Source organism: Crocuta crocuta, unplaced genomic scaffold (genome assembly GCF_008692635.1).
Source record: "Crocuta crocuta isolate KB4526 unplaced genomic scaffold, BGI_CrCroc_1.0 scaffold130, whole genome shotgun sequence".
In the NCBI taxonomy this organism is placed as follows: domain Eukaryota; kingdom Metazoa; phylum Chordata; class Mammalia; order Carnivora; family Hyaenidae; genus Crocuta; species Crocuta crocuta.
In genome coordinates, this window is record NW_027527920.1 from 5,996,517 (window position 1) to 6,008,857 (window position 12,341).

The window sequence follows — 12,341 nt, forward strand, 5'->3', positions numbered from 1 at the left end:
TCTTATTTCATAAACTCTAATTTCAAACAGAGCTCTGTTAACCCCCACTTCAGACCTCGTTCTCTTTCCCAGTCTCAGCGAGAAGTGGGCAGGAGCAGGGCCAGGGAGTGGGGGCTAATCTGACCACCGGAAGCCTCTGGAGTCCTAGGGAGCCTGAACCTCCAGGCCTGGGACTCTCCGCCATAAGTCAGAAGACACGATTGCTTCTTTGGGCACTGTTGCCGGGGGTGCGGAGCTGCTGGGACAGCAGGGGTCCAGAACCGTCCCCTTGTGCCAGGGTCTCACCTGCCCCTGGGCCCCAAGCTCCACAGATGTCTACTGCCTGTGCCTCGGGGTCAGGGATACCTCTAGGGCTGCATGTGAGCTGTGGCACTTGAGCTTTCCCTGCGAGGGCTTCGTTCTTGAGCCACTATTAGCACTCAGGCCCGAGCAGAGGAGGCTGCTGCTGGCTGAGAACAGGACTGAAGGCCTAGAAGGTTCTGGATGCACCAGAGGTGGGCAGGCGGTGCCAGCAGGGTGAACAGGTGGAAGGAAGCTGTGCCTGCTTTCAGGGCTGCATCTTACATCTGCGCTGGGGGTCTGGCTGCCTCCCTGGGCCACCCTGGGCCGCCCTCGATGTTGCCACTCTCTGGTGAGCTGGACATGAGGCACAGAGGAGGTTTGGGGGAGCTGTAAGGATAGGGCCTGGGGGCTGTCCAGGCTGAGGGGCTCTCCCTGGCCTCAGGGGAGGTGGCACTGCTGGGGCTTGCCCAGGTCAGGAAGGACTGGTCGCTATTCTCTTGAAATGTATGTGCGTGTAAGCAAGGTGTATTGCTTTCCCATTGGGTGGTTAACAAATCTGCACAAAGTGGAAGGTTTATGTGGCCAGAAACCCTTCTCTCACTGTTCTGGAGGCCAAACTTCCAAAATCAAGGTGCGGGCAGGGCTGTGCTCCCTCGGAAAGATCTAGGAGAGACTCCTTCCTTGCCTCTGATAGCTTCCAGTTGACCCAGGTGGTCCTTGGCCTGTGGCTTCATCCCTCTAGGCCACCTGCATATGGCTTTCTCTCTTCTCTCTGGGTCTCTCCTCTGAGGACACCTGTTACTGGACTTAGTGCCCCCTGGTTAATCCAGGATAACCTCATTTTGTGTCTTTATTTTTTTATTTTGAGAGAGAGACAGAGAGTGAGAGGGAGAGGTTCAGAAAGAGAGGGAGACACAGAATCCAAAACAGGCTCCAGACTCTGAGCTGTCAGCACAGAGCCCGATGCGCAGCTCAAACCACAGACTGTGAGATCATGACCTGAGCCCAAGTCGGATGCATAACCGACTGAGCCACCCAGGTGCCCCTAGGATAACCTCATTTTGAGATCTCTAATTACAACTGCCAAGGGGCACCTAGGTGGTTCAGTTGATAAGTATTCAACTTCAGCTCAGGTCATGATCTCACAGTTGTGAGTTTGAGCCCCACGTTGGGCTCTGTGCTGACAGCTCAGAGCCTGGAGCCTGCTTCAGATTCTGTGTCTCCCTCTCTCTCAGCCCCTCCCTTGCTTGTGTCCTCTGTCTCTGTCTCTCTCTCTCTCCCCCTCTCTCTCAAAAACAAACAAGCATTAAAACAAACTAAAACTTAAAAAACAAACAAATTGCCGAGACCCTCTTTCCAATAAGGTCACAAAGGCAGAGGCTCAAGGCAGAGGCCCCAGCTGGGTGGCTGCCCCTGGCCACCCTTTAGCCTCACTGGTTGCCTTGCCCACCCTGAGAAAAACTTTAGTGGCACGGGCAGCCATGAATGACCCCTGTGCACCATGCCCCAGCCCCTGGGTCACCAACTGAAAGACTGTCATATAGAGTAAGGAACGTGTCGCTACCTGTGGAGGGTAGTCTTGACACATGATCAAGACTCCTTGGCTCCAAAATCATCATTCCTCTGCCTTGTGACCACCATTACCACCCTCCCACTCTTTGGCAAACTCCTAATCATCCATTAAGATCCAGCCCAAGCACACCTCCTCCATTGTGTCTGCCCTGACTTCTTCTCCCAAGGACTACCTCCATCTCATTTGTAACAGGGCCCATGTGGTCTTCATCTCTGTATCTCTAGATCCTGGCAAGGATCATGGACCCCATGACTTCATTGCCCTCCGGGTCCCATCCTTTGCCAGGAAGGAGCACTTCCTCCAGGGCCAGTCTTTATTTGTCTTCTTTTCCTTCCCAGGCTGGTAGTGGGTGCTCCATTGGAAACCAATGGCCACCAGAAGACAGGAGACGTGTACAAGTGTCCGGTGACCCACGGGAACTGCACCAAGCTCAACCTGGGTAACGTGGGCCACTGATCTCTCCACAGTGAGGTCAACCATCGCCTGGGGCGGGACAGTCTTTAAAGCACATCCATGCTCGCAGTCACACAGCTACTGCTCCCATTTTACAGATGAGCAAGCCAAGGCCAGAGAGAGGAATCAATGTTCCAAGGGTCATACAGCTTTTCAGGGGCCGGCTAGGATTCAAACTCGGGCCCCCCGTGTTCCGGACCATTTCTCTTTCTGACTCATCCACAGCCACTCACCACGAGGTTTCCACTCTTTGCTGGGGAAAAACATTTCCTGTCTTCTTTCGATTTTGCAACAAGAATAGCCAGTATTCATATATCTTTTATAATCTTCACCATGTGCCAGCCACTATTTTTAGTGCTGTTAGGAGTTTTGACTCACTTAATCCCTTCCACAACCATACTCAATGGTTGACCTGCCCAGGGTCACCTAGTAATAAGTAGTGAGGCCACATATCCAATCCAGATAGTCCTCATTAAGCAACACTGCCTTTCTGAAACGAAGGCTTGGTCCTCACCGAAGAGCCTTGGTACGATCTATGTGTGTGAGTGTGTACACATGCATCCATTAAAACACACACTGATCTCGTAAAGCACTTCCACTTGGTCCTCAACACTGGACAGTGGCTGGGCCATCACATTGCTTTCAGAAGGGAGCACACATTCCACTTGGGGTGAGAAGCTGCAACTCCAGCCCTCCCATAAAGGGCTAGCCTTTCCCAGGGCCAGGCCCCTTGGCCTCCCTGACTTCTAGGGAGGCGGTCTCTGCCCTACACAGCGGGGTGGGAGCTCCCTGGGGAGGGGAAGGGAGGCAGCATGGGCCTGGTGGGGGAGACAGCAGAGCTTCAAGAGATAAGCAGATGGATGAGAAGGTCTACATCAGAGAGAAAGCCCCAGAACCCAGATTCCCCGGGGTGGCCAGCTGTCCTGTCAGACATACTGGAAGCTCCCACCATCCACATCTGCGTCAGCGCTGTGGGTGGGAAGTTCAAACCCCAGCACAGCCGGGGCCCAGACTTCAGTGAGGAAACAGGCTCAAGGAGGCAGGAGCCTGGCTGCTGGCTCACGGAAACCAGTCATCAGCACCCTGAAGGCACAGCCTCCCAAACAAGCCGGTTCCTTCTTCCACGTGTACGGTTTCTTGGCTACACATCCACAGGGAGTGCACGTCCTCTCTCTGAGCCTCTGTTTGCTCACGTGCAAGGGGAGGAAGGTGGACCCGATGGCCCTAGGATCCATTCCAGGTCTAACATGTCCCCAGCGTTTTCTGAGCACCTTGTATGTGCCAAGCACCTTGCTAGTTTATGGGGACACAGCAGGGAAATGAGAAGCAAGAGCTTTGCTGGGAGGGAACAATAAGCAAGCAGACAAACTGGAAAGCAGTAGTGACAGATCGGGGTATGCTATAGGTAGGGATGAACGCTGTGTGATAACCCAGGGCTCTGTGAAAAGAGAGGCTGGGTGGGGAGGAGGTGGGAAGCGGGTTCTAACTTAGCAAGGTGAGGGGAAGCCTCTTTAAACAGTAACATTTGAGCAAAGGTCTGATGGCGAGGAGTCAGGTGGAGCCAGAGCATTCCAGGCAGCAGGAAGAGCCAGTGCAAAGGCCCTGGGGTGGGGATGAGCTTACTCTGTTGAAGGACAGAAAGAATGGCCAAGTATCTGGGGCAGAGGGAGGGAGGAGGAGGATGGGAGGGATGTGCACTGGGCTCAGGTCTGGGGCCACCCAAAGGAGCTCCTGGTCCAGGTGGGGACACAGAACACAGAACCCATCAACCCATCGTTTAGTTTTCTCTCCTGCTGTGGCTTCCAGTGTGGATCCTATTTCCCTCAAAAGGAGGAGGAGCCCCTGCGGGCAGTGAGGGCCATGAAGCCAACAGACCCTGGAAAACATTCCTGAACTGGGGCCTAAGCTGGGAGGTGGTAGGCAGCAAAGTGAGTCAGGGCGGAGGAAACATAGCCACCATGAAGCCCTGCATTTGAGGAGTGTTCCTTTCCCTCTCACTGAGGAGAACATGGACAGCAGGAGGGCCATCTGTCAGCTTTCCCCACAGTGGAAAACGCTAGGCTGGGAAACCTGAGTCCTGGGTTTTCCTATGGCCTTTCCAGGCCATGAGCCTCACCAAGCCAGGAATGTTCTTTCTTGTCTCTCCAGGGAAGGCTAAGCGGGTGGCAGACATTCACAACTCAGTATGAAAAAGCCGGCTGCTGGCACTTTTCTTCCCGACACCTGGATGAAGTCAGAGTTTTTTTGTTTGTTTGTTTGTTTAATGTTTTATTTATTTCTGAGAGAGAGAGACAGCGTGAGCAGGGGAGGGTCAGAGAGAGAGGGAGGCACAGAATCTGAAGCAGGCTCCAGGCTCTGAGCTAGCTGTCAGCACAGAGACTGACTCGGGGCTCAAACCCACAAAACATGAGATCATGACCTGAGCCAGAGTCGGACACTTAACCGACTGAGCCACCCAGGTGCCCCTAAAGTCGGGGTTTTAATGAAGGGCAGAGGCTCTCAGGCAGCCGAGGCAATTCTGGAAGGCAGGTTCTGTGTGAGGTGGGGCTTGTGCCCCAGGGTCCTCAGACAGTCCCAGTGAGAAAGACACTACTCTGTCCTGTCCACAGAGGGGCAGCCCGAACCCCATACACAGCGAAAGCAGGACTTTAGCCCAAATCTTTTTAACACAAGTGTCTTCCTTACTAAGCTCCCCTGTGTCCGGGAGGCTCCGTCACTGAGACCAGGAGGAAGGAGACAGAGCATGGGGCGGGGAGGGGAGAGCATGCCTCTGACACAAATGCAGGGCAGAACTCCCCAAGCCGCTGAGGGGCAGAAGTTGCCCAGGGCTTCGAGCTCCCTCTTCGGATTTCTCACGACCACCCACAGCCATCACAGACCTGCTGAGAGACGGGACAGCTCAATATATAACGGGGCACAGCCTGGCTTCAAGACCCCGCTCTTCTCACTGACCAGCAAGTGACCTTCTAGAAGTCTCCGACCCTCTCTGCCTCTCCATTTCCTCATCTGTTAGTGGAAATGTTGACGTCAGGGTGTCCCAGGACCAAGAGGCAGTCCTGGCAGGGCCCAGTGTGGATGGTACTTTGTAAATGATAGGCATTAGGAAAACACAGGGTCGTTACTATTCTTTTCTCTCTGGCTTCTATGGACAGACAGAACAAAATAATCTTGGCTCTTAAAACGGCCAAGAGGGGCTGGACTTCAAAAGGAGCCTCAGTACAAACTGAGGGAACCCGAAGAGAAAAAACAACAAACGTAACTACCCCAGCCCCCGGCCCCCAGGCCCCAGCCCTGCTTGCTGGGCCCCCAGACCCTGCTGGCCTGTGCCCTCTTCACACTTCCAGCCACCCATGAAGCGAATCTAGCAAACCGTTCTCCGTGGAGGCCACTAAGTCCTTGGAGGTCAGCAGGGAAGACATCTAGCTGCTCCTCACAGTACATGAAGATTGACACTCTGGGTTTCATGATATGCCCGGCTCGCTTTCCCCTAAACTCTACCCCCCGCCACGTGCCCATACACGTGCACACACACACATCCACTTATGCCCCAGCACACTTATGGGGAATTCACCTTGCTCCCTTCCCTTCAGTGGCCTGGGAAATTCTTTAGTAAAACCTTAACAGGATTTTGTTGAGTGGTTCGATTCTGTCACAACCCTCTCCTGACACTCAGTTAGCTAATGATCCTGCCTAATGAGCTCTCTTGGTGGCCAGCCACGGAATGACATTCTGGCGAGACTCCACGCACCTGTAGAGGGCTCTTGCTACCCGCGAGATAGCGAGTGGGCTATCCTGTGTCAGTTTACCCAGTGAGCAGAGAGGCAGGGTCCCAGGTAGGATGCGGACCACTCAGTGTGGGGAGCAGGCTGGCTTGGAGGCAGATGGGGAGGGGACACGGATGCAGAGAGGAAGCCAGCCTAAGTCAAGTGCTCTGGGAAGGGCACGTGGAGGATGCTAGCAATCAGACAGATGTCTGGAGGAGGACAGACACTGGTCGAGGCAATGGAAGGTTCTGCCCTGTGCTTACTCTGTGACTGCGAGCCGTTTGCTTGGCCTCTCTGAGACTCCGTTTCCTCATCTCTCAGGGAATTGTGAGGAGTAAGACCGTGTCCAGGCAGGCCTGTGAAAGGCTGTAAGGATGTGCAGGCGAACGAGGAGTCCAGAGGGGAGGGGGAGTGGGGGAGGACTCTGCCTGCCCCTGACCCTGCCACAAACACGTCTGGTGGCTGACGGCAGCGGCGGGCTCTGGGACCAGGGTGGGGATGGAGCTGCGGGCTAAGCTTCTCCCTCCCACCCCAGGAAGGGTCACTCTGTCCAACGTGTCTGAGCGGAAGGACAACATGCGCCTCGGCCTGAGCCTGGCCACCAACCCCAAGGACAACAGCTTCCTGGTAAGAGCCACCCCCTCTACCCTCTCTGCAAGCCCCAGCCCCTCCTGCCCCCACAGACAGGTTGGGGCCGGGAGAGGCAGGGGGTGAGTTCATGGATCCTTACACACACGCATGCGTGCTCCGTGCACCAGGCTGCCCGTCCACACGCTCAGGGAACAGCACCCCCACTGCGTCCCACCTGTACCCTTCTGCCAGCTGGGCCCTCCACTTCTGCAGGGGACGATCCCGGCAGGAACACGCATTGAGCTCTTTTGTGTGCAAACCCTTGGGGATGGGGGGCAGACAGCCTGACAGGAACAGGAATCAGTAAAGACAGCCAGCAGTGTGAGGGGGGTGCCTCTCCCTCCTGGAGAGCCAGGTTTCTGAGGCAGAGCCTAGAACCGTGCTCCAGGTTCGATCGGAGAAACAGGATACAGCACACACCCTAAGAAGACTCTGAAGGGAAGCCACAAATGAGAAAACACATTTACTGCAACCAAGGGGAGAGAGAGGGATGGGCCACCAGCACTGGGCAGGGTTACATGGGAAGGCTTTCTGGAGGAGGTGTTCGATTTGCTTTTAAAGGTAAGACAATGGGGGCGCCAGTCTGGCTCAGTCGGTTGAGTGTCTGACTACAGCTCAGGTCATGATCCCACAGTTCATGATGAGTTCAAGCCCCACGTCGGGCTCTGTGCCGACAGCTCGGAGCCTGGAGCCTGCTTTGGATTCTGTGTGTGTGTGTCTCTCTCTGCCCCTCCCTTGCTCGCACTCTGTCTGTCTCTCTCTCTCTCAAAATGAATAAACGTTTAAAAAATAGATGAATAAAATAAAGAAGAGACAATGGGTCTGAGCAAGGAAGAAAGCAGAAGGTGTACATGCACTGAAGTGGTGCATGTTACTTATAAAAAGTAAATTTTTATTCATTTAAAAATCTTTGAGCACTTACGATGCACATCCATCATCCATCCACCCAACCATCCATCCATCATCCCCGAGGACAGGCACTGGGGAGTCAGCAGTCAACGGAGCTCCTGTCCTCCTGGGGCTTAAATGCTGGGCAGGGGAGAGCTGATGGGCCAGGGAGTAGTGTAAACGTGATGCTGGGGCGAAACGGCTGCTCTCAGGGGAGTGCACGTGCACTGTGCACATAGTCCCCAAGTGTGGGTGGCATCATGGCGGGCACTGCCTGCTCCCTGCCACCACGAGTTGGGCAATGCCGGGGATTCAAAATAGGATCCTACTGGGACTGATAGTTCTAGAAACGGCTGCAGGAGAGGATTTCAGAGAAGAATGTACTCAGAGAGCCCAATAAAATGGGTCACTCATTTTTAGATAGAAGGGCTTGTGTCACTCTTTGTTCTCGTCCAACAGCACATTTCTGGGGACAGATGGGACGTCCGGGGTGTGGAGCACCAGACACCAGGACAACGAGGTGGCTGGGATGCTCAGGGGCTTGAGGAGAGCATAGTAGCCCTGCCAGGGAAAGTTCCGAGGTGCCTCGGTGTGTGGCCGGCCCACAGCCTTTCACCATCCCAGCCAAGGGCAAACAGGACCCTGGGTCCTGTCCATACACAAGCCTGTCGGGGGCTTTGTTGCTCCTCCCTCTTCCTTCGGTGGCTCCTTGTCATGCTCCTAGCAAGTTTATTTCACCTACTTCACAAGGTGGGATGGAAGCCTGAGAAGGCTGGTGTGATACACCCTCTGGGGCTTCTGTGGGTTGGTTAAGTCCCTGGTTGATAAATAGAAACCTTTCATAAAATGTTTATTTATTTATTTTGAGAGAAAACGAGAGTGTGAGGGGGAGGAGCAGAGAGAGAGAGGGAGAGAGAGAATCCCAAGCAGATTCCACACCGCCAGCACAGAGCCCGACGTGGGGCTCAATCTCACAAACCATGAGATCATGACCTGAGCCAAAATCAAGAGTTGGATGCTTAACTGACTGAGCCACCCAGCCGCCCCATAAATAGCAACTTTTGTTCACTCATTCGCTCATTTATTCATCCATTCATCCTTCACTCATCAGTCCACCCCCCAACCAATTGTTTATCTCTCCATTCATCTATTTATCTGTCCATTCATCTATCCTTCCATCCATCTCTTCCTACACCCATCCATTATCCATCTACCCAACCATCCATCCATCACCCATTATCAATCATCCATCCATCATCCATTGATCCATTATCCATCATTTGTCCATCCATTTGTCCATTCATTATTTATCTACCTATTCATCCATCCATCATCCATCTCTCCAATATCCATTATCCATGCACCCACCCATCCTTCCATCCATCATCTATCTACCCCTCCATCCATCTATCCATCATCCAACCATTATCCATCATTTATCCACCCACGTCTCCATCCATCATTTATCTACTTATCCATCTAGCCATCACCTATCCATCTACCCATCCATCCATCATCCATCCATCCACCCATCCACCCATCCATCAATCATCTTTCCACCCACCCTTCCATCCATCCATTACCTATCCATCTGTCTATCCATCTGTCCATCATTCATCTACCTACCATCCATAATCTATCCACCTATTCCTCCATCCATCATCCATTCGTCCATCCATCATCCATCCACCCATCCATCTATCACTCTAGCCATCACCCACCATCCTATTCTTTATTCTTCCCCTACTTCCAGAAATAATTAACTGCAGCTTCAACAAAGGACATGGATAAAACAAAACTTTTAAAATCTGAGTAAAAACAGAGAGTTAATTAAAGAAAGAGATTAGAAGCGGAATAATTATTTTTCCAAACCGAAGGAAATTACAGCACAAAAGTTAGTCCTGGGTTTCTTGGCACAAGTACAAAAATGGAGACATGGAGCTGGGCTTTCGTTTTTAATGACCCTGACTCTGAGGACTTCTCAGTCTTTAAATCAGGGGCTGACATCAATGTTTTGGGTAGCAAATTTCAGAAAAAAAAGCAGAAACATTCTTTTTTCTTTCCCCACTAAAAGCCATGGGCATGTTATTGGGACCTGGAAGTCTTTTCAATAAGGATGTTCAGGTGACGTCTTCAAACAGAAAGCCTCTTCTAGTGACCTTGAAGGGTCCACTCCCATGGATGATCCTGTATGGTGGGTGGGGTGGGCAGGTAAGGTAAAGCAGAGTCAGAACTCTAGATGTTGGAATAGAGAATGGGACCCTTGAAAATACAACAAAGGAGGAGTCTAAAATTAGTTTTTCTCTATTCCAGCTGAAACCAAGGGAACTAGAACACATTATGGCAAGAAAGAATTCAGTTAGACTCCAAGAAGATTCTCTAAATCCTTGGAGTGCCAATAGTTAGAGGATGCTTTGGGTCATGGAGATTGGGTTGGGGCTGGACAACCCCCCTCCCCCCGGAGACCTCCTACTGACTGGGGTTCTGGACTGTACTTCACAGGCCTGCAGCCCCCTCTGGTCTCACGAGTGTGGGAGTTCCTACTACACCACAGGGATGTGTTCGAGAGTCAACTCCAACTTCAGGTTCTCCAAGACAGTGGCCCCAGCTCTCCAAAGTAAGTAGCTTCGAATCTGCAGATCAGTCTGCAGCAGCTGAGAGGCTGACAGTCACAGCAGGCTCTCAGCTATGATCACCACCACCCTGCAGCCACAGAGCAGCACCAGGACTCTATCCCCTCCCTGCCCCAGAACCTGCGGGTTACCCAGGACAGAGTGATGGCTGGCAGCAAGTGAGTGGAGGTTATGAAGACAGTCTTGGCAACCAGAGAGGCTCATAGCAAACCCACTGTGAGTGGCGAAGATGTTGCTGGGCCACCATGTATATAGCAGGCAAGCTGTGGACAGCACAATTCTGGGGACATTGTTCACTTAGACTACAATGTGAATGGTGCCCTCTGATTTTATGCAGTGCCTTTGCCTGTAGGTGGAAGGCCAAGGAAAACAGAAATATCCCTGGTAACAGTCCCCTCCAACTGGTGTTCCTGGATATCAGGAAGCTCCACCCAGCTTGCCCAGAGTCTCATGGAACACAAAACCTCCCACTCACTCCCCACCTGCCAAAAAAATCTAGTGAAAAAATATTCAGACCTTGTCTCCCTCAAGCCCAAACTGCTTGGCTCCCAGCCCCACTGTTTCCTCTGGGCTGAATACCATCACCCAAGCAGCTGCTAACCGTTTTATTGAGGGTGAGGGGATTAGCACCTCTGGCTAACAAAAGCCTCCGAAAACAACACAGCCCAATCAGAGATGGAAGGATGATGTTGGGGGNAAGGGGGGGGCATCAGCCAGCAGCGGGGCTGGAAAGTGGTTCCTTTAAGTGTAAGGAGGAGGTGTTGAGTCTATGCTCCCAAAGTGGACAAGGGAAAAGAAGTGCCGCGGCTGGAGAGGGGGCCCAAGGTCAGTCCCATGAGCTGTGGACAGGGAACCTCACCGCAGGCCAACATGTGACCATCATGCTCATCTGACTGCAAGTTTATCAGACACAGATCCCAGATCCCAGGGCACCCCCTTGGAGGCTCTAACTCAGTAGGTCTGGGACAAGCCCCAGGGTGCATGTGTGTGTGTGTGTTCACTGGAGTGTTCAGCCCTGTTTAGGAAACACAGATCTAAAGCAAAGTTCTTCCCAGAATGCTTCAAAAGAAAAATGTGCAATTGCAAGAAAGAAATCAACAACAATAAATACATTCTAATAATAAAGATGGCTTAAAAATAAGAGAAACCTGGTTCCTACTGATAGATTAGGAATGTCCCCCAATTAGGGAATTTCTGTCTCAGTCACCGCTGTGGCCATCGGCGCCGCACAGCTGCTGGGTCCACAGGTATGGAGCTAAACCAGCCTGGAAAAGGACAAAGCAATCTAGTGCTGTCAGCCCAGGAGTATTGGGCCATCACATGCTGCATTGGCGTGCAGGTGGGGACAAGAATGTACAGACAACTCTGAAGCAGAGGCGATTCTGAGCCTCCAAGTCACCCAAACACTTCTAAAATGCCTTCCCAAACACAGAGCCTACAACGGTCACCCAGGTTCAGAGCCAGCACCTTCTGGTCTCTGGTGGGCAGTGACTTTATCAGAGTGCACCTTCACGATACAGGAGTTACTGGAATCGTTAACACCCAAAAGACTCCTGCCATCTCGCTATAAAGTAGATTTTACAACTGTGAAAATTCTCCAGTAAAGTCAGCAGATACCCAGTATTTCCATACGATATAATGTTGTGTGGCATATGTCACATCACATCAGAACAACTAATTGCAAAGTAATTCTGACTGTTCCCAAAGAGAAGTTATTTCAATTTTAAAAGCAGTTTTTTGCATTTGTTATGGTTACCGACGTTTCTTTGTCAGTGTTTATTGTTCATTTTGACTCAGTATTAATATTACAGGAATATAGAGAAAGCTTTATGCTCAGAACAGAGATAAATGCACAAATGCTTGGCCTGAGGATGTCATTGCCACACTCCCAAAGTAGTTTGCTCTAAAAAAATAGAGAGAAAAATAAAGAGGATCAGTTAAGATTCCTTGAGCACTGACTTTGTGCTCAGCTCTTTAGAAGCCTTGTCTCCTTCATTCCTCATGACGACCCTCTCCTGTCATCACGCCTGTTTTACAGCAGAGAAATGACCCTGGAGGCTAGGTGACTCGCCCAAGGCCACACAGCTGGTGCTCAGCCAAGCCACGAGTCAGTCTGAT

At 51.9% G+C, this 12,341-nt stretch overlaps 1 protein-coding gene across 1 annotated transcript in view; it reads left to right on the forward strand.

Annotated features, from left to right (window-relative positions):
* ITGA11 (integrin subunit alpha 11) overlaps window positions 1-12,341 on the forward strand; it is an 89,856-nt gene that overhangs the window by 27,489 nt on the left and 50,026 nt on the right. Inside the window, exons 3-5 of the mRNA XM_077781129.1 lie at window positions 2,194-2,294; window positions 6,608-6,699; window positions 10,093-10,207. Coding sequence (XP_077637255.1) covers window positions 2,194-2,294; window positions 6,608-6,699; window positions 10,093-10,207 — 308 coding nt within the window. The remainder of the gene's footprint in view (window positions 1-2,193; window positions 2,295-6,607; window positions 6,700-10,092; window positions 10,208-12,341) is intronic.